Below are 18,105 nucleotides of genomic sequence, written 5' to 3'. Positions count from 1 at the left end.
AGTATTAGGAAAACGTGCATGATTATGTTAAGTATAGTCATTACACTTGACAAGAGTTAAGCAAATCGACCCTATCCTAGCCCAGCTGCATTCTTCAAAAGGTCCTGAACAGAGGGGTATCCAGCAGACAACACAACGCTCATGTTCTGATCCTGAACACTGATTCAAGAACCCCCACTAAGACCTAAAGCAGCTCTACAGATTCTTCCAACTGAAGAAGAACCCAGGAGGATGGTGCAGAACTTCCTGGACTGAACCAGGCTCGTCAGCAAGCAATCACTAAGAATCTGTGAACACTCAACTCCTCCCTCCACTTTCTATTCCACCACTAAGTCTTATCAATTCTACTCCTAAAATAGCTCTTAAATCTGCCCCCTTCTCTCCATCTCCGCCACCATCAGCCCTGTCCAATCTCTCACCTGGACTACTCAAAAAGCCTCGTAACTGGTATGCCCACATGACAGGGTAGTGCCAGTGGGGTCCTGGTACCAGTTCCTCAGAGCTGATTGCTAAATATTTAGGAATTCAGTGAGAACTGGTTGTCAAACTGTCCGTGGCTTGAAATAAGCCATGATGGGGCTAGTTACTCTGCGGAAATCAGGGCCTTTTTTTTTTGACAGCTGATTTCCCAGCAGACCACTGCGCGGGCCCCTTCCAATCTGTCCCTGCAGTTAGAGTGGATCACCTTCAACAGCTTCCTGTTGCTTTCTGAATCACAGCAAAACCTCCTCAGCAGTGTCTGACTCTCACCTTCTATCCTTCAGCCTCCTTGGCACCTGTTTCCCTGTCATCCTTCTTTCCAGTCACACTGGCCTTTAAGTCCCACCTACCTGCCATGACCCACCCCTCCACAGGGGCTGTGAACAGACTGCTCCCTCTGCCTGGAACTCTCCTCCCACATTCTCTACCCAAATAACTTCATCAACCCCTCAGTCTCTGCTGGGTGCCACTTCCTTGGGAAAGCCTTCCCCGATGCCTAGTATAAGGACTCACTGCACTTGGCCCTCTCCCATGAGATACTTATCATAGTTGGGAGCTTACACTTATAATTATTGATTAATGGTTCGTTCTCTTTTCCAAAAAGGTCTTTATCAAAAACCAAACGGGTTTTAGTCACCACTATATCCACAATAGACAATATTTGTGGACAGACTGAATGAATGATTTTGTGTACCTGATACATCCTATATAATAAAAGCCTAACATGCAAATCGACTGAATGGTGGAACAACTGGTGGAACGACCGGTCGCTATGACATGCACTGACCACAAGGGGGAAGACGCTCAACGCAGGAGCTACCCCCAGGCCAGCCAAGGTGGCACCCACAGGGGCCCCCGGGATCGCCCCACCAGTCACCCCACAGATCAGCCCTGATCACTGGCCAGGCCTAGGGACCCTAGCCATGCAAGAATTTCATGCACTGGGCCTCTAGTATATAACATAAAGATAGTTGGAATGGGGAAGTGAAAGAAACCCAAAGCCACAAAGAGCCCTGGCTGACCAGGAACTTAGAGCCTTCACAAGACACACTCCTACACACAGACAAAAAGGCATTATATGAGGCATGCCAAATGAGTAGAGCTGAAGGAATTCAAAATTCCCACAGAATGAAGGAGTCTATGACAGGTTTATGGAGGAGATGGTCTAGGGCTGAACCTGGAGGAATGGGTAGAATTTATATAAAGCTGTCCGGGAGGGGGAGACTTGTCCCAGAGAGGGCTCAGCCAACAAACCTGTTGGGAACCAATAAAGGGCGGTAATGATAGAAAGACAGGGAGGCCAGACTGCAGAGGGGCCGCAAACAGCAGGATGAGGAGGAGTTTGGTTGTTGGCTTTTTAAAAGAAAAAACAAGTTAATAAGGAAAGGAACTTGAAAATAGTTATTCTATGAGAGTAATACACACACACACACACATTCTTAGGCCCATATATACGAAGCCGGAAATAAAATTTAATCTCACAATAGCTTTCCAAACCCAGAGAGCAGATGGAGGGGATTTTGAGCTGGAGATAACAGACAAGTGGTACATTTGAACAAAACTCTTTTGAAGGGAACCAAGATGTCTCTAGTTCAGCTGCAGTAAGATGTTTGCCATAGTCAAGACTTCAAAAGCCCTAGCGTGTCTAGAAGCAGCCCAGCCCAGTTACATGGGGCTATAGAATGATCTGGTTCTTCTGCTGTAATGCTAGACCCCTGGCTATGCTCTGGCCAGAATAAATTTGAGCCAGTGGTGTTACTGAGGCCCCCTCAGCCAGGGGTAGGCTTTGCTAGAACCCTGGTGTACCAGTTGGGTATAAGAATGTTACTGTCGCCCTAACCAGTTTGGCTCAGTGGATAGAGCGTCAGCCTGCGGACTGAAGGGTCCCAGGTTCGATTCCGGTCAAGGGCATGCACCTAGGTTGCGGGCACATCCCCAGTAGAGGGTGTGCAGGAGGCAACTGATCGATGTTTGTAACTCTCTATCCCTCTCCCCTCCTCTCTGCAAAAAAATCAATAGAATATATTAAAAAAAAAAAAAAAAAAAAGAATGTTACTGTCGTGCAGAGTACAATACTGGCTAGGCAGCAGACTTGATGACTTTCGCTACTTGCTGCAGCCAGGCTCCTGGCAAGTGGTATGCAATTTGCCATCCCTTCAGTCCAAAAGGGTGCTCATGGCCTGGCCAGTTTTTCTCTGTGGTCAGAGTGTCGGCCAGTGGACTGAAGGGTTCAATTCCTGGTCAAGGTACAAACCTTGGTTGCAGGTTCCCCAGCCCAGGAAGGGGTGCATGCAGGAGGCAACCAATCAATGTGTCTCTCTCACCTTGATGTTTCTCTCTCTCTCTCCCCCTCCTCCCTCCCTCCCACTCTCTCTCTAGAAATCATTGGAAAAAATATCCTCGGGTAAAGATTTTTTTTAAAAAAAGTGCTCAGCAGCCCTTGACTAAAAAGCAGGTGCCTTCCAGGACTTCGCTAGGTCTAGATTTTGGATCAAGAAGCTAATTTAGCTTTTTGATGAGTGAGAGTTCCCTAGCGCAGTGGTCTCCAAATTGGGGATATGAACTGCAGGGGTTACCCAAAACTGGAATGCAAAAAAATATAAATTAATAAATTAAGCTTTTCTGATATTAACTATCTGGCACTCCCTCAGAGCTTTAGTCAAAAGGTCATTTGCCACTTCTGGTACTCGAGGCGTCCCGAGGAAAAGGGCATTTCACAGGCAGGGGTGGACTATGAGGAGAAGTTGCGGGTTACATGTGCTCCGCTTAGTTATAATTATGAGTTGTATTCTCTAATGTTTAATAACTCTCATAAAGTGGTTGAGTGGCTTAGAAAGGCTCCTACAGAGAATTTCAGTGCGTGTAACACCTGCACAAGCAAACAGAAAAATGGAAGAACTAACATTTCTAGTGTGGGAAGCTCAGGTCAGACACAGAAGGAGGAAAAACAATGAATTTTAATCAGATCTAAAAAGAAATCAGTCCAAGTAACTCAAAATTATAAAAACTGTTTGAAATACGGATTTTCATCCCCAGACCCTTAACAATAATTCTCACTTGCGTGAGCCTCTTCGTATGTTATGCTGTGAAGTATTGCAAACACTGATAAGGCACTTAAAAATATTTCATTATTCCCATCTTTTACATTTTTCTATTTGTATGTTTTCTAACAGGATCTATTAGAACAAAATATATGTAATACACGATAGTCTAACGTTAGCATAGATATATAATTTAAGATATAATTGAGGCTGAAAGCTTAAAATTGTTTTTACTATTTATTTAGGTGGCGTAGTCAGTAAGCTTGGAGACCGCTAACCGAGAGTCGGCATAGCGGCCCTGAAACCCCCATCCTCACTCTCTCCCAAGAAGCCCATGGCCAAGGTGAGCAGCATGCACCCACCTGGCGCACGGTGGGGTACAGGCAGTGAGGGGGGGCCTGTCTTCCACAGTCCGCACCCTGCCTGCCCATGGCCCTTCCCCGCTGCACGACCCCCCTCCCCCTACCTGATTGTGCCACCGGATGACGTTTCCGAATCCCCCGGTCCCAAGCCGCTCTTTCATTTCCCAGGCCCCACATGTCTGGGTGGGCAGGGAAGGTGACCAGCTCATACCGATGCCGGGCTCACTCTGGAAGCAATTTGGGGTGGGAGACAAAAGGTTATGGTTCAGAAGGAATGGAACTCAATGAGATAGGGCAGGTAAGAGAGACCATAGCCTTTCCAGGTAAGAGAAGAAACTGAGCTGGTCTGCAACGTGTATGCAAGTTTGGCGTGTATTTGGTTTGGGCAACAGAGTTCTGTCTTTCTCACTTTCCCCCACCCCCGCCTCAGCCCTGGGGTCAGCGAGCAGGGCGGCAGGTCAAGCACAGGAGGCGCTGCCCCACAGCCCGTGACCTCGGAAAGGGATCCCCGGCCTGGACCTGGGCGGGGGGCGCCCTGCCCTGCCCTTCGGCCCCAGGCGGCAGGGGCAGAAACCGTCTGGGTTTCCCCACGGTCACGTGTGTCTTCCCACAGCCCCGGTGAATCACGGCGCTGCCCTGCAGCCACCCGGCTGGGAGCAGCACCCACCTGGGAGCAGCCCCTGGAACCGCCCGCGAGGGCTGCTCTCCGGGCCTCCCCCTCCAACCGCACCCCAGACAGGCTCCCACGCCCGGAACCCCGACTTCTAAACTCCACACAAGTGTCTTCAGGGGCTCAAGTGAGGAGGGAGGTGCAAGCGGAGCCGAGGGGACCAGGGGTGGGCAGGTGTCCCGGGCCCCAGCACCGCGCGGCCCACGCCCGCCCGTGGACTCACCTGTCGGCGGGGACCCGGGGCGGGGGCGGCGGGGGCCGCGAGGGCCGGGGCGGAAAAACCGGGGGCTCTGGGACCACCCCGAAGACATTAAAAAGCGGGGATTTACATCGGCCAGCGGAGCGCCACTTCCTCAAACACTTCCTGCTCTGGCGTCACGGGTCACGTGGGTCGCCACCCGCCCTTAAAGGGGCCGCAGGGGGCGCTGGCCGGGCTGCCGCTCGTGCGCCACTCTGGCGGTACCCCGGGGGCCTCGCGCTCCGGTGGCTCCGGGATAGATGCGTGTGGCTTCTAAACGATTCTAACCCAAATTGCACAGGCTCTGCTCCGGAGAGAGAACGGCCCTAACACAAGCCCTAAAATGCCAGAGTTGCGGTTCTCAACCTGTGGGTCGCGACCCCTTTGGTGGTGGCAGGACCCTTTCACAGGGGTCGCCTAAGACCATCCTGCATATCAGATATTTACATTACGACTCATAACAGTAGCAACATTACAATTATGAAGTAGCAACGAAAATAATTGTATGGTTGGGTCACAACATGAGGAACTGTATTTAAAGGGCCAGAAGATTGAGAACCACTGCAGGACTTGGAACTGGAGCGGTCTCAAGGACAGGGGTGCTGGGATTCCGCGCCCCCCCCCCTCCCTCCGGGGGTGAGCTCGCCCCCCTCCCTAGACTTCTAACCAGTGGGATTTCCCGGCCCCCCGTGGGGAGGACTTCGGGCCTGTTTACAGGACTTGCAAGACCGCTGGGCTCAGGCTGGGCTCAGGCTGGGCTCAGGCTGGGCTCAGGCTGGGCTCAGGCTGGGCTCAGGCTGGGCTCAGGCTGGGCTCAGGCTGGGCTCAGGCTGGGCTCAGGCTGGGCTCAGGCTGGGCTCAGGCTGGGCTCCCCTGGTCTGGGTTCTTTGGCTCCTTGTCAAGAATGATTAATCACAGCCGACTCCTTAAAACTGACAGCCCCCGCCTCCCTCTTTAAAAATAAAAATTTAAAAACAATTAAAAAGTGGGAAAAATCTTAATATTTGGTTCATCGTACCCTACTAAGAAGTTCAGAAGGTCAACTGAATTTCGAGGCAGCTACTGCTCTTGACCTTGGAGGACCTGGGACCAATTACTTAACCAGCGCAAGCACCCACGTCTCGTCTATAAAATGTCGGCAGTATTCGGTTGAATTGCATGCAGTTGTCATTTTTGTAAGCCAAAAGCAGTGGAAACATCAGCAACCAAGATCAGCGGTCTCATCTCCGCAGCCCAAGAGCTGCAGGAAGATAGAGAGGAGGGCACTGGAGTCAGAAAAGCAGGCGCCAGCAGGGTTGTTGTGCGGGACGGATGAGGTCATGGCAGAGGACACTGCGGCCTGAACAGAGTGCAGAGGCTGCAGTTAATTAATTCTTAGGAACCATGTCAACCCAAACAGAGGGGTCAGCGGAGCCCAGAGCCACACCAGGCAGTCTGGGCTGCTCAGAATCTCTCGATTTACCTGTGGTCTCTGCTAAATAGAACACTCAAAGCAGGGAGAGAAAAGAGCATGAGTAAATCGCTGTAAATATAAGTGTTTGTTTAATAAGTTTTTTAAAAAAATAAAACATATTTATTGAGCTCCTATATGTAGAGTCTATTTCCTGTATGACATCCTGTCACCTCTGAAAATCACTGTCCCTGAAACTTAGAGAGACATCCGCTGATACCCGGTAGGCTGAAGGTTTATACTCTGCGCCACTGTAATTTAGGAGTTCTCATGGCTCAGCTCAGAATAACTTGGTTTTCAACAGAACTTGGTTTTCAATAAATCTCTCTGATAAGTCATATATTACTAGATTTTTAAAAATTAATGACGGCCCAGGAAGGTGCTTCTGGGTTTCATCATGTCCCAGATATTTATCAGCTTACGCCCTGTTTTCCCTCCAGATAAGACATGTCCACTGTCTAGATCTGGTCTCATGGCTCAGCTCAGAATAACTTGGTTTTCAACAGAACATAAATCTCTCTGATAAGTCATATATTACTAGATTTTTTAAAAATTAATGATGGCCCAGGAAGGTACTTCTGGGTTTCATCATGTCCCAGATATTTATCAGCTTATGCCCTGTTTTCCCTCCAGATAAGACATGTCCACTGTCTCGATCTGGTCTCTATCCTGCTCTGGAGATGTGGGCAGAATAGTATCTCTTTTTCTTCCTGTTTTGAAGCAGCGCATGCTATTTAGCACTGACTAGCGGATAATCAAGAAATACTGAGCAGCCAGAGTGCCTCACACAGCGCTGGGCACCTCGGTCCCAAGGAATTCAAGCAATGTAACTCTCATCAGAGACACCTGGAATCTCACTGGGGACATAAGAAGCACAGAGAATTCCAGATAAGGACCAGGCAATAAAAACCCTGTGCGAATTAGTTCTACCACAGCGGCAGGCAGCAGGGTATTTGTGATAAAGATACGGTTCTAAGCGGTTCTTTTTAAAATATAATCTTCTTCCCAGAGTAAGTCAAAGATATCTCTCCTCAAGTCTTTTTTGTGTCCTCATTTGAGAACACTGCTCTCTCACTGATAGCATCCAGGCAAAGCGGCACTGAGCCCCTTGGAGGGAGGAGAGGATTGTTTTCTGAAAGATGAGTCATAGTAGGAGAAGCCAGCTTAAAAGATAGAAAGGCAAAAAAACAGCCCACTCGTGATGGGGAGGATTTCTCGGTCCCCCAGCCCCCAGAGTCAGCTCCGGTTCAGCGACTTCAGCAACTTTTTCATGATCCTCCCCAGTTTACTTTATCCCACCCCTGCAGGGAGCAGACTTTGCAAGTCAAGCTGCTCCTTCAACCACCGAAAATCCTTCTGCCAGAAAAGTTGGAGAACTCGTGTAGTTGGAAGATCTGCAGAAATCCTCCTTTTTTCTAGGGCAGTGGTCGGCAAACTCATTAGTCAACAGAGCCAAATATCAACAGTACAACGATTGAAATTTCTTTTGAGAGCCAAATTTTTTAAACTTAAACTATATAGGTAGGTACATTGTTATTAACTTAATTAGGGTACTCCTAAGGCTTAGGAAGAGCCACACTGAAGGGGCCAAAGAGCCGCATGCGGCTCGCGAGCTGCAGTTTGCCGACCACGGTAGGGGAGTTGCTGGGACATGGGTGTGGGCTTGCGGATGCTTATGGTGAGAATAAACTTTGGCCCAGACGCTTCAGGGCTCAGCGCATCCTTGGCTGCAAAAGAGGGAGGGAGAAAAGTCTCTGTGAATGAGACCTGGACCAATGGTGAAACTTCAGAGCAGTGGTTCTCAACCTTCCTAATGCCGCGACCCTTTAATACAGTTCCTCATGTTGTGGTGACCCCCAGCCATAAAATTATTTTCGTTGCTACTTCATCACTGTAATTTTGCTACTGTTATGAATCGTAATGTAAATAAATATCTGATATGCAGGATGTATTTTCATTGTTACAGATTGAACATAATTAAAGCATAGTGATTAATCACAAAAACAATATGTAATTATATATGTGTTTTCTGATGGTCTTAGGCGACCCCTGTGAAAGGGTCATTCGACCCCCAAAGGGGTCGCGACCCACAGGTTGAGAACCGCTGCTTTAGAGGAATCAGGAAACTTTCAGAGGGCCAGCCAGGCCATCGTGCCTCAAACCTTGGGTGAAACCCTGAAAGCTGAGGATTTGGGGCCCTGAGTCGCTCTCCCTGGAGGAATGACAGACTGGGGGAGGAATGATAGCTTGAACTCTCCCTTTGTGTTTACATACACATGATTTTATTCCAGTAAATTCAAATGAAAGAGGAAGAAGTTACTAAAGGGCAGTTGACCGCCCCCCCCCGCCCCCCCTGTCCCCCCCCCGCCCCCCCCCTTACTTGGTGGTGGTGGTGGCAGGGAGGCCATGGATATGTGCTAGGTTTATGGGTTTATATACTGGCAGGTACATTTCTGCCTCAGTTTTGCGCTGCTACTTTTGTTCCACGGTAGCAGAGATCTTGTTCACTGCTGCGCTCCCAGTGCCTGGTATATCATTGGCGCTCAATAAAAATTTCCTGAGTGGATTGGCCAATGTAAAGATTGGTGATACCTGCACTCTTTAGCTTTTGGTTATATGTCCTCTTTGGAGTCTGAGAGATGTGGGTTCTAATCCTGGCTCTGCATTTTCTTGGCTTTGGGAACTCAATTTCTTGGCTTTGGGAACCTTACTGAGTGTCAGTTTTTTCATCTGTAGAATGGGAGCTAATAAAACCTATTCCTCATGGTTATATGGTTTAAGTGAGATTATATATAGAGTGCCTAGTACAGAGCCTGGTACTTATTAAGCCCTCTTTGAATAGTAGTGATTATGCTATTATTTTTAATTGCAATAATACAGAACTCCGCTGAGTCCTTTCTGACTCCAGTGAAATGGGCTCAAACCCATCAAACTTTCACGTTTCCAGGAATTTGATGTAAAACGTGGGTGGTATGTTTCCTAACCGTCCTTTCTAAATTAGGTCCTCCTCTCAACCACAACTGGCTATTTTGTCACCACACTCTATTCTAGTCCTTCAGAGCACTTATTACTAATTTTTTTTTAAAGAGTTCAGCTTTTTATTGAACATGTTACCAAAAAGATTTAGTTAAAAAGACCAAAGCCCTTGTCATGATCGAACCCCTCAGATTCCTCTTTCTTGGCTTCCACTCTCTTCTCCCACACTGAGGGCCTCATAATGGAGGGGGCAGGGTCTCTTGCTGGCCAGGGCCACCTGCCCTTAAGTTGTAGATGAGGCTCCCAATGTTGACATTGACCAGGCCGTTTGCAACAACCCTGGGCAGAAAGGTTCAACATTCACACCAGCTGCTGTAATGAGGGCATTGATCTTATCATCTGTGACTGTCACCTCATTGTCCTGCAGTTTGAGGACCAGAAGATACAAACTGCTTCAGAGATGAATGCCCTGATGCAGAGTGTTGGGCTGGTGGCTACCAGGCCTGGTGCTAGTTGCTGGATGAAGAGAGGGCCTCACCCCAAAGCAGCCATACCATTTTTGGAAGCTACTGAGCACCTTCATGGCAGCTCTGAAAAGAGGCCCTCACTAATTTTAATACAATATTAGTCTATTGTTTATTGGTTGCCCCTCCCACTACTGGTAGTTTCCTGTCTGCCTATTCTATCCCCCAGTGTCCATGCATCACCTACATGTGTGCAGGCCACAATATTATTATTTTTTAAAAGATATATTTCTTTATTGATTTCAGAGAGGAAGGGAGAAGAAGAGAGAGATAGAAACATCAAGGATGAGAGAGAATCATTGATTGGCTGCCTCCTGCACTGGGGATCGAGCCTGCAACCCAGGCAAGTGCCCTTGGTCGGAATCGAACCTGGGACCCTTCAGTCCGCAGGCTGAATGCTTTATCCACTGAGCCTAGCCAGCTAGGGCCACAATATTATTATTATTATGACTGCACAGTAGGACCCTGCAGCCAGGGCTCTGAGATGGCCAGCACAGCAGTCAACGCCCTTCTGATTCCCAGTGCCTTAGGCTGAGACCCATTTTCCTGCTGATGGCCCCCCTCACTGGCTCTCATGGTGCTCTTCTCAGGCTGACGTGACCTCCTCCTGGCTCTGTGACCCCTTTACAGCGTCCCCTTGGCATAAGCAAGCTCTGAGCTAAACAGCCTATCTATGCTGTCTACGTTCTTTCTCTGTCCCTGCCCAGCCACCACTCTCGGTAAGAAGGGACCATAGTGATTTGGTATGAATTATGTATGCCTCCCTTTTTAGAAAAAGCAACAGTCTCGTTTTGTTCCTAGATAACTCTGGTTTTCTTCTCTGCTGCTTCTATACTACTAACTGCCCATCTGAGTCAGCTGACACTGAGTGGGTGGTCTGAAAAGTGGGCAAAAAATGGCAAAATGGGAGGGGAGATTTTTGGAAAAAAACTGTAGACCCCTACTCATTTTATTACCGGAGGATGTCAGATGATTTACATTCATAGGTAAAGTCTCCACTTCATTTTTGGCCATTTTTCAGAAATCAGGTTTATAGAGGTGTAACTTACACAAAATAAAATTTACCAGTTCTAAATGTACAGTTTAATGAGCTGTTTCACAATTGCATATAGGTTGTATCACTCCAAAAGGTGCCCTCCGGTCAGTCCCCTTGTCATCAGCCTCCCTCCCCCACCTTCTGACACAGTCCTTCCCGGCTTCCTCCTTTCTCCCCCAAAACCCCAACCCCGTAGCCCCTGGCAACCACTGACCCACAGTCACTATAGTTTTGTAGCTTGGCTCATTTTCATGTAATTTCTTAGCCATCATTTCTAGAGAATGCCAAAGGTGTGGCCAGACTGCTGGGCTGGGCTGGGCTGGATTTTTCATGCTGAGGAGTCAGAGGAGTCAGAGACCAGAGAGGACCAGACTGGGACCGCCCAGGTCAGTGGCTCTAGAATAACGCAGGCTGAGGCTGAGCTAGCCCGGGCGGGAAGGACTGCTAATCATGAGCCTCCAGAGACCTTGCCAAGAAAGAGGAACAGAGAGGAAGGGGGAGAGCCCGTGCACAGCCCAGAGGGAGGAGGGGTGGAAGAGGCCACACAGCCAGCGGAGATGGGAACTGTACTTCAGGGCCTGGAGCTGTGTTGCAATTCAACTGTCAGACCCAAATCCATCCTGAGCCCAGGCTGCTCTCGGCACTTCCCCTTGTCAGGGGTGTCTGCCCCACCTACCTGCCAGCCCAACTTCTCCTTTCTGCAGAGTGACTGTTAGCGCTGCCAGATCACCAAGACTGGGTCTCCATCCCTGGGCCACCCCTTTCTAACCTCAGGGGTTGGGGCTATATCTGGGAGCATCACACCCAACTCCCTTCTCTCCAGGGCCTCTGTCTCCACGTTCATGGTCCCGTCTGTGGGAACCCTTGCAGGAGCATTGGAATTTTAATTGGAGGTAGAAAGTCAATTTGTTAACGTGTATGGAATATCTTCTACCAGAAGGGAGGAAAAATTCAAACAGTTAAGAATGACACAAAATGAAAACTAAAAAGTCTCTCTCTGTCTTGATTCCTAGTCTGTCCCTCCAGAGGCAACATTGTCAACCATTTCCTGTACGTCCTTTGCAGGGGCAAAGAGGGGATATTGCTCTAAAGTGACATAATATAGGCGTGGCTCTGCACCTTCCCTTCGTCACTGCATAATCCATCTTGGAGCTCTGTCAATGCCAGTGTATATATTAATTTCAAACCTACAGAAAACTTGCAAGAATAATATAAGGAACTCTTGTGCACCCATGACCCAGATTCACTAATTATTTCTATTTCACCCCTTTTCTTTGGTCATTTTCTCTGTTATCTACCCATCTACATATTATTTTTTTTCTGAACCATTTTAGAGTACATTAGAAACTTTAGTGGTACCCTCTACCCCTAATTACTACAGTGTGCATTTACAAAGAGTAGGACTTTCTATTACATTTCAATTATTAAAATCAGGAGATTTAACATTGATACAAAACTATTACCTGACTCACAGTCCATACTTAAAGTTGTTCTACTACTATCCTTTATAGCTATTTCCCCAGTCCAGGGCCCAGTCCAGGATCACATACGGTACCGCATTTAATTGTCCTGTCTCTCTCTCTTTTTTTAAAAAAATATTTTATTGATTTTTTTACAGAGAGGAAGGAAGAGGGATAGAGAGTTAGAAACATCAATGAGAGAGAAACATCGATCAGCTGCCTCCTGCACATCCCACTCTGGGGATGTGCCCGCAACCAAGGTACATGCCATTGACCAGAATCGAACCCGGGACCCTTCAGTCCGCAGGCCGGCGCCCTCTCCATTGAGCCAAACCGATCAGGGCTGTCCTGTCTCTTTAGTCTCCTTTAATCTAGAAAAATTCCTCAGCCTTTCTTTTTCTTCCTTGACCTTGACATTTTTAAAGAGCACACACCAGTTGTTTTGTAGACTATACCTCAATATGTACCTCAATTTGTCTGACAGGATGTTGTATCTTTCTCAGCACATCATCGCAGGAGGCACATGTTCATTTTCTCTTACCCGTTCCTGATGCCATTAACTTTGATCCCTTGGTTAAGGTGATGTCTGCCAGATTTCTCCACTTGTAGAATAACTATGTTCCCTTTGTAATTGTATAAATATCCGGTTCCTCATCAAAATTTAATCCATTTTTTATCCACTGATGATTTTCTAACTCTATCATTTCTTATAGTTGGTATTTTACTGTAAAGAAGTGGGTTTTTTTCCGCTGGTATTCTACTGTGAAGAATAACTTCCCTGCCCTGGCCAGGTAGCTCTGTTGGTTAGAGTGTCGTCCCAAAACACCAAGGTTGAAGGTTTGACCCCCGGTTAGGTCACATATAGGAATCAACCAATGAATGCATAAGTAAGTGGAACAACAAACCCCTCTCTCTCTCTCGCTCCCTCCCTCCAACCTCTCTCTCTAAAATCAATAAAATTAATTTTATAAAGAATAACTTTCCCTTCTCTGCTATTTTATGTTTGTTATATTAGTATAAACTCTTAATTCTTATTTTATTCAATGAGTTAAGTCCAATGCTGTTATTTTTTTTATTTTGATGCTCAAATTGTTTGAGTGAAAGTCACTGCAAGCTCACGCCTGAGTCGTTTTGGCACGTCCCCATGATTCTTTGAGTACTTCCTTACATTCTGGTACAACAAGATGTTCCAGGATCATCTTACACTTTTCTCGAAGGAGTCCTGGTTCCTTTTAGTGGATAATGGTATTTGGAAACCAAGCACATACATTTTCACCTAGTTGATTTATCAGCTGAGTATTATTCTACTATATGTATGTAACATGATTTATATAACCACCAGTTCGTGGACATTTGGAGTGTTATCACAAAATGTGCTGCTGTAAATATTCTTGCACATATATCTCAGCTAACATTTAGACTATATCTAGCAAATTTCTAGCAGTGAAATGCTGGATCAGGTTTATGCACTTAAAAATGTGATAGATGTTTTCAATTCTCCCTTGGAAAGATTAGAGAATTGTTGTTATTCACATATATTCCCATCAGGATGTATGGGAGTGTCTTTTAACCCAAATCTTGCTAACTCTAAATACTATCAGAATTTTAAATTTTTGTCAACTTAATTATGGTTATAAACACATTTCTTGTGTTACAAGTGATGTTGAATCTCTTTCGTTGGTTATGACACAAGTGGTTATGACCACTTGTATTTCATACTGTCTAATCAAATATTTTTCTCATAAATATACATTCTTTTTATTCATATGTGTGTGTATGTATTTCCCTTGTTAATTAAGAAAATTAGCCTTTTGACAAAAAGCTTCCCAATTTATTATCTGACACTTCCTAGTGTGGGGCTTTATCTCATAAAAATCTTTTTTTATATTTTTATTGATTTCAGAGAGGAAGACAGAAGGAGAGAAAGATAAAACATCAATGATGAGAGAGAATCATTGATTGGCTGCCTCCTGCATGTCCCACACTGGGGATCAAGCCTGAAACCCGGGCATATGCCCTGACAGATTGGGAATCCAATCATGACCTCCTGGTTCATAGGTCGTCGCTCAACCTCTGAGCCACGCTGGCTGGGATTGTGGTAAAAATATTTTAAACGTTCATTTGATATTTTGTGGCTTCAGGCTTTATATTCTGATTAGACAAGCCTTCCCTACAAGATTATAAATAAATTTCAGTCACATTTTCACTTTATAATTATGTGTTTTCTTTTTTTAGGTTTAATGATCCATTTAGCATTGCTTTTGTAAGAGTAATGAGGCAAGAATTCAGCACTGTCCTCTCCCCACCCACCCACACACACACACACACACAAGGGCTAGCTTATTGTTAAAGCCATTTATTTAAAAATTCATCTTCTTTTTCACTGCATTGAAATGCCACCTTTATTAGAAACTTTATTCTCATTTGTTTTGAATTTATGTCTGCATTCCATTTTGTTTAATTAAACCTTCTTTTCTTCTCTATGAAAAAAAATCATTTCAATTATTGTAGTTTCATCATGTGTTTTAAGATCTGCAAGAAGATACATAATCTCATTTGAACCTCAAAATAACTCAGGGAGAAAAATATTTCTCCATCATTGCTAATAAGAAGATGGAAAAGAAGTAAAGCAACTTATACCCGGCTGTAGAGAAGTGAGTAGAATACTGGGACCAGCACCCCCTCTCCATCTCCCGCCAGAGCTTTCTTCAATGCATGGCCTTCCGCAGGGCTTAGCTAGTCCTGATGTCTTACCAAGACTCAGGAGCGTCACCAGGCTTTCCTGAGACAATTGCAGGGCTTGCCACACCCAGGCTGGCCAGGCACCCCAGTGGGGACCCCCACCCCGATCCAGGACACCCTTCAGGGCAAACCAGCAAGCACCCACCCGTGCACCAGGCCTCTATGCTATATAGTAAAAGGGTAATATGCCTCCCAGCACCGGGATCAGCGGAGCCACGAGGCCTCCCGGCGCCGGGATCAGTGTGACAGGGGACAGCGCCCAAACCCCCTGATCGCCCTATGGCTCTGTGTGTGATGGGGGCGGGGCCACAACCTCCCTATCGGCCCTGCTCTGTTCCTGACAGGGGAAGGCGCCCCAATCCCCTGATCAGCCTGCTCTGTGTGTGACAGGGTGCACCGCCCCAACCCCCCGCCCCCCATGGGGTTTTGTTTAGCTTCTATATTTGTTACATAGTTGCTTAGAGTTGCAGCTCAGAGGCCTGCAGCGGCAGGTGGGGAACGTTGGAGTCCTCCGTCACTGAAGCAAGCAAGCCTCATGTTAGTTTCAAGCTGCCTGGCTGCCGGCCACCATCTTGGCTGGCAGTTAATTTGCATATTGCCCTGATTAGCCAATGGGAAGGGTAGCGGTCGTACGCCAATTACCATGTTTCTCTTTTATTAGATAGGAGGATAATCAAACAAAATATGAAGATTAGAACTGTATCACTTGACCCTTTCTCTTCTTATCTCCTCCCAATTCAAAATGCTTGCATCTCTTAATAGCCAGCATTCTCTTAGATCTGCAGTTAGGCTCAAAGCATTCAAGCGTCAGCACAATCTTCTTTGTAGTTTTAGCCTTTTTTCGGAAAATCGGCTTAGTCTGCCCACCATAGCCACTTTGCTTCCTGTCATAATGCCGCTTTCCCTGTGCATACAGAGAATCCTTGCCCTTCTTGTACTGTGTTACTTTGTGGGGTTGATGCTTGCCACACTTCTTACAGAAAGTTCGGCGGGTTTTAGGAACGTTCACCATGTCTGCGAGAGCTATCAGCAGGGAAAGGCTGCAGAGCTAAGATTTAGTGTCGCTCCCTGCCTCATATGTGCTAGGGGCTTCGTAAATCTCTTTGGATCCTCATATATACTTTTTATTATATATACATTTCCTATTTTAATGCATTTTTAAATGAAAAACAATGTATCTCAGAGGGAAAAAACAGAGCAATACAGAAATGTCTAATACAGAAATGCCTAATACAGAAATGTCTAATACAGAAATGCCTAATACAGAAATGTCTAATACAGAAATATCTAATACAGAAATGTCTAATACAGAAATGCCTAATACAGAAATGTCTAATACAGAAATGTCTACTACGGAAAGTGAAAGCTTCCACAAGGCCACTCACAGAGATGAACTCTTCTGTAATATTTCCACTTATTTTTCATAGCAGTTTCTATCTCGTTGGATGGATGTTTCACTTCTTTTTTTTTTTTTTTAAGAATTTTTTTTTAATATATTTTATTGATTTTTTACAGAGAGGAAGGGAGAGAGATAGAGAGTTAGAAACATCGATGAGAGAGAAACATTGACCAGCTGCCTCCTGCACATCTCCTACTGGGGATGTGCCCGCAACCCAGGTACATGCCCTCGACCGGAATCGAACCTGGGACCTTTCAGTCCGCAGGCCGACGCTCTGTCCACTGAGCCAAACCGGTTTCGGCGGATGTTTCACTTCTTAACCATTTCTCCATTGGTGGTTATTCCAAATTTGGGCTATGACAGCAGTGCTGCAATACACATCTTTGTTACGTGTCTTTGCACACATGTCAAGAATGTCATAGAAATTTCTAGAAGTGGAATTACGAGTTCAAAAAGCATGCAGATGTCAATATTGTAAGAGTTATTGCCAAATTGCTCTCTGCAATGTTTATGTCTCACAAGCCTTTTCTGGATAAGGGCTCTTGAGTCTGAGAAACTAAGGGCTGCCTTTCCTCTCTGAGTCCTCGATTTTCTTGTGATCACCAGAAGATGAAACTATGGGCTCCTAGAGACAGTGTCTCACTCTCCCTTTATTCTGCTGTCAAATGCATGCCAAGTGGTGTCCAGATAAAGTCCACACTACTCTGCTTGCCCGTGTGATTCTCAAGCACCCAAGGGCTTCTCCCCCTCAGAGCAGGGTGGCTCCCTGGGGGCTGCTGACAGATGGCTGGCGACCTGTCCCTGAACCTTTGTGAACATAGTCTGCGGTACTGCGGTGTCTTAACCCATCTTGTTGCTTTCCTTAGATCGGAAGTTGGAGACCCATGGTGTCATCCAATCACAGTGCCCTCACTTCTTTGGGGGTCCTGAGGGGGTATAAAGACAGGTGTTCCTAACACATGTAGAATTATAAAAAGTGTGATTTCTAAACAAAGGTTTAGGCCAGGGCTTTTCAGATGTCCGTGACTGGTACTGCCTCCAATTCCTAACCCAATTACATGAAGCAGCTCAGTGTGACTGGATAATCCATTGATAGTTGACAGTCCTATATCATAGCGAGCAGCGGAATGACCGGTCGCTATAATGTGCTCTGACCACCTGGGGGCAGATGCTCAATGCAGGAGCTTCCCCCTGGTGGTCAGTGTGTTCCCACAGGGAGAGCACCTCTCAGCCAGAAGCCCTGAGCCAGGCTGGTGAGCGCAGGGGTGGTGACAGGAGCCTCTCCCGCCTCTGCAGCAGTGCTAAGGATGTCCGCTTAGGTCCGCTCCCTGCAGGGTATGGAGAGCAGGCCTAAGCAATCAGTCAGAAATACCCTGAGGGCTCCCGCAGGCCAGGTTGAGGGACCCCACCCCTGAGTGCACGATCTTCGTGCACTAGGCCTCTAGTTTAACATAATAAAATTCAGTAAACAAATTAGTTTAATCATTGTTCATCCACAGGAATATAGTAACGAAGATTAAAAGAAGTAAAAGGAACTTGGCACACTTAAATCAGGCCTGTTTGCCAAACACACAATCTGTGAAAAAGAAGAAAAAACACAATCTGTGGCAGTAGTTCTCAACGTTCTGGCCCTTTAAATACAGTTCCTCATGTTGTGACCCAACCATACAATTATTTTCGTTGCTACTTCATAACTGTAATGTTGCTACTGTTATGAATCATAATGT

The 18,105-nt window shown here is 46.4% G+C and overlaps 2 protein-coding genes across 3 annotated transcripts in view; both read right to left on the bottom strand.

The window, feature by feature from the left end:
• Positions 1 to 4,932, bottom strand: part of IKBKB (inhibitor of nuclear factor kappa B kinase subunit beta) — a 52,391-nt gene extending 47,459 nt beyond the window's left edge. For both annotated transcript variants that reach the window (XM_081082996.1, XM_081082997.1), the window contains exons 1-2: positions 4,777 to 4,932; positions 3,988 to 4,110 (exon numbers count right to left, since the gene is read on the bottom strand). In XM_081082996.1, coding sequence (XP_080939122.1) covers positions 3,988 to 4,092 — 105 coding nt within the window. In that variant the 5' untranslated portion in view covers positions 4,093 to 4,110; positions 4,777 to 4,932. The remainder of the gene's footprint in view (positions 1 to 3,987; positions 4,111 to 4,776) is intronic.
• A 10,738-nt stretch (positions 4,933 to 15,670) lies between these two features.
• On the bottom strand, positions 15,671 to 15,991 carry LOC308513657 (large ribosomal subunit protein eL42-like; the record flags this gene model as incomplete). Its single annotated transcript, XM_081083846.1, has 1 exon — positions 15,671 to 15,991. The coding sequence occupies one exon, from the start codon at positions 15,989 to 15,991 to the stop codon at positions 15,671 to 15,673; it is 321 nt and encodes a 106-aa protein (XP_080939972.1).
• Between the last annotated feature and the right edge of the window lie 2,114 nt (positions 15,992 to 18,105).

The sequence above is a fragment of the Myotis nattereri genome, assembly GCF_964212035.1.
Source record: "Myotis nattereri genome assembly, chromosome: 2".
In the NCBI taxonomy this organism is placed as follows: Eukaryota; Metazoa; Chordata; class Mammalia; order Chiroptera; family Vespertilionidae; genus Myotis; species Myotis nattereri.
Note: the sequence above shows the minus strand (reverse complement) of the source record. Positions and strands in the feature narration are given on the sequence as shown.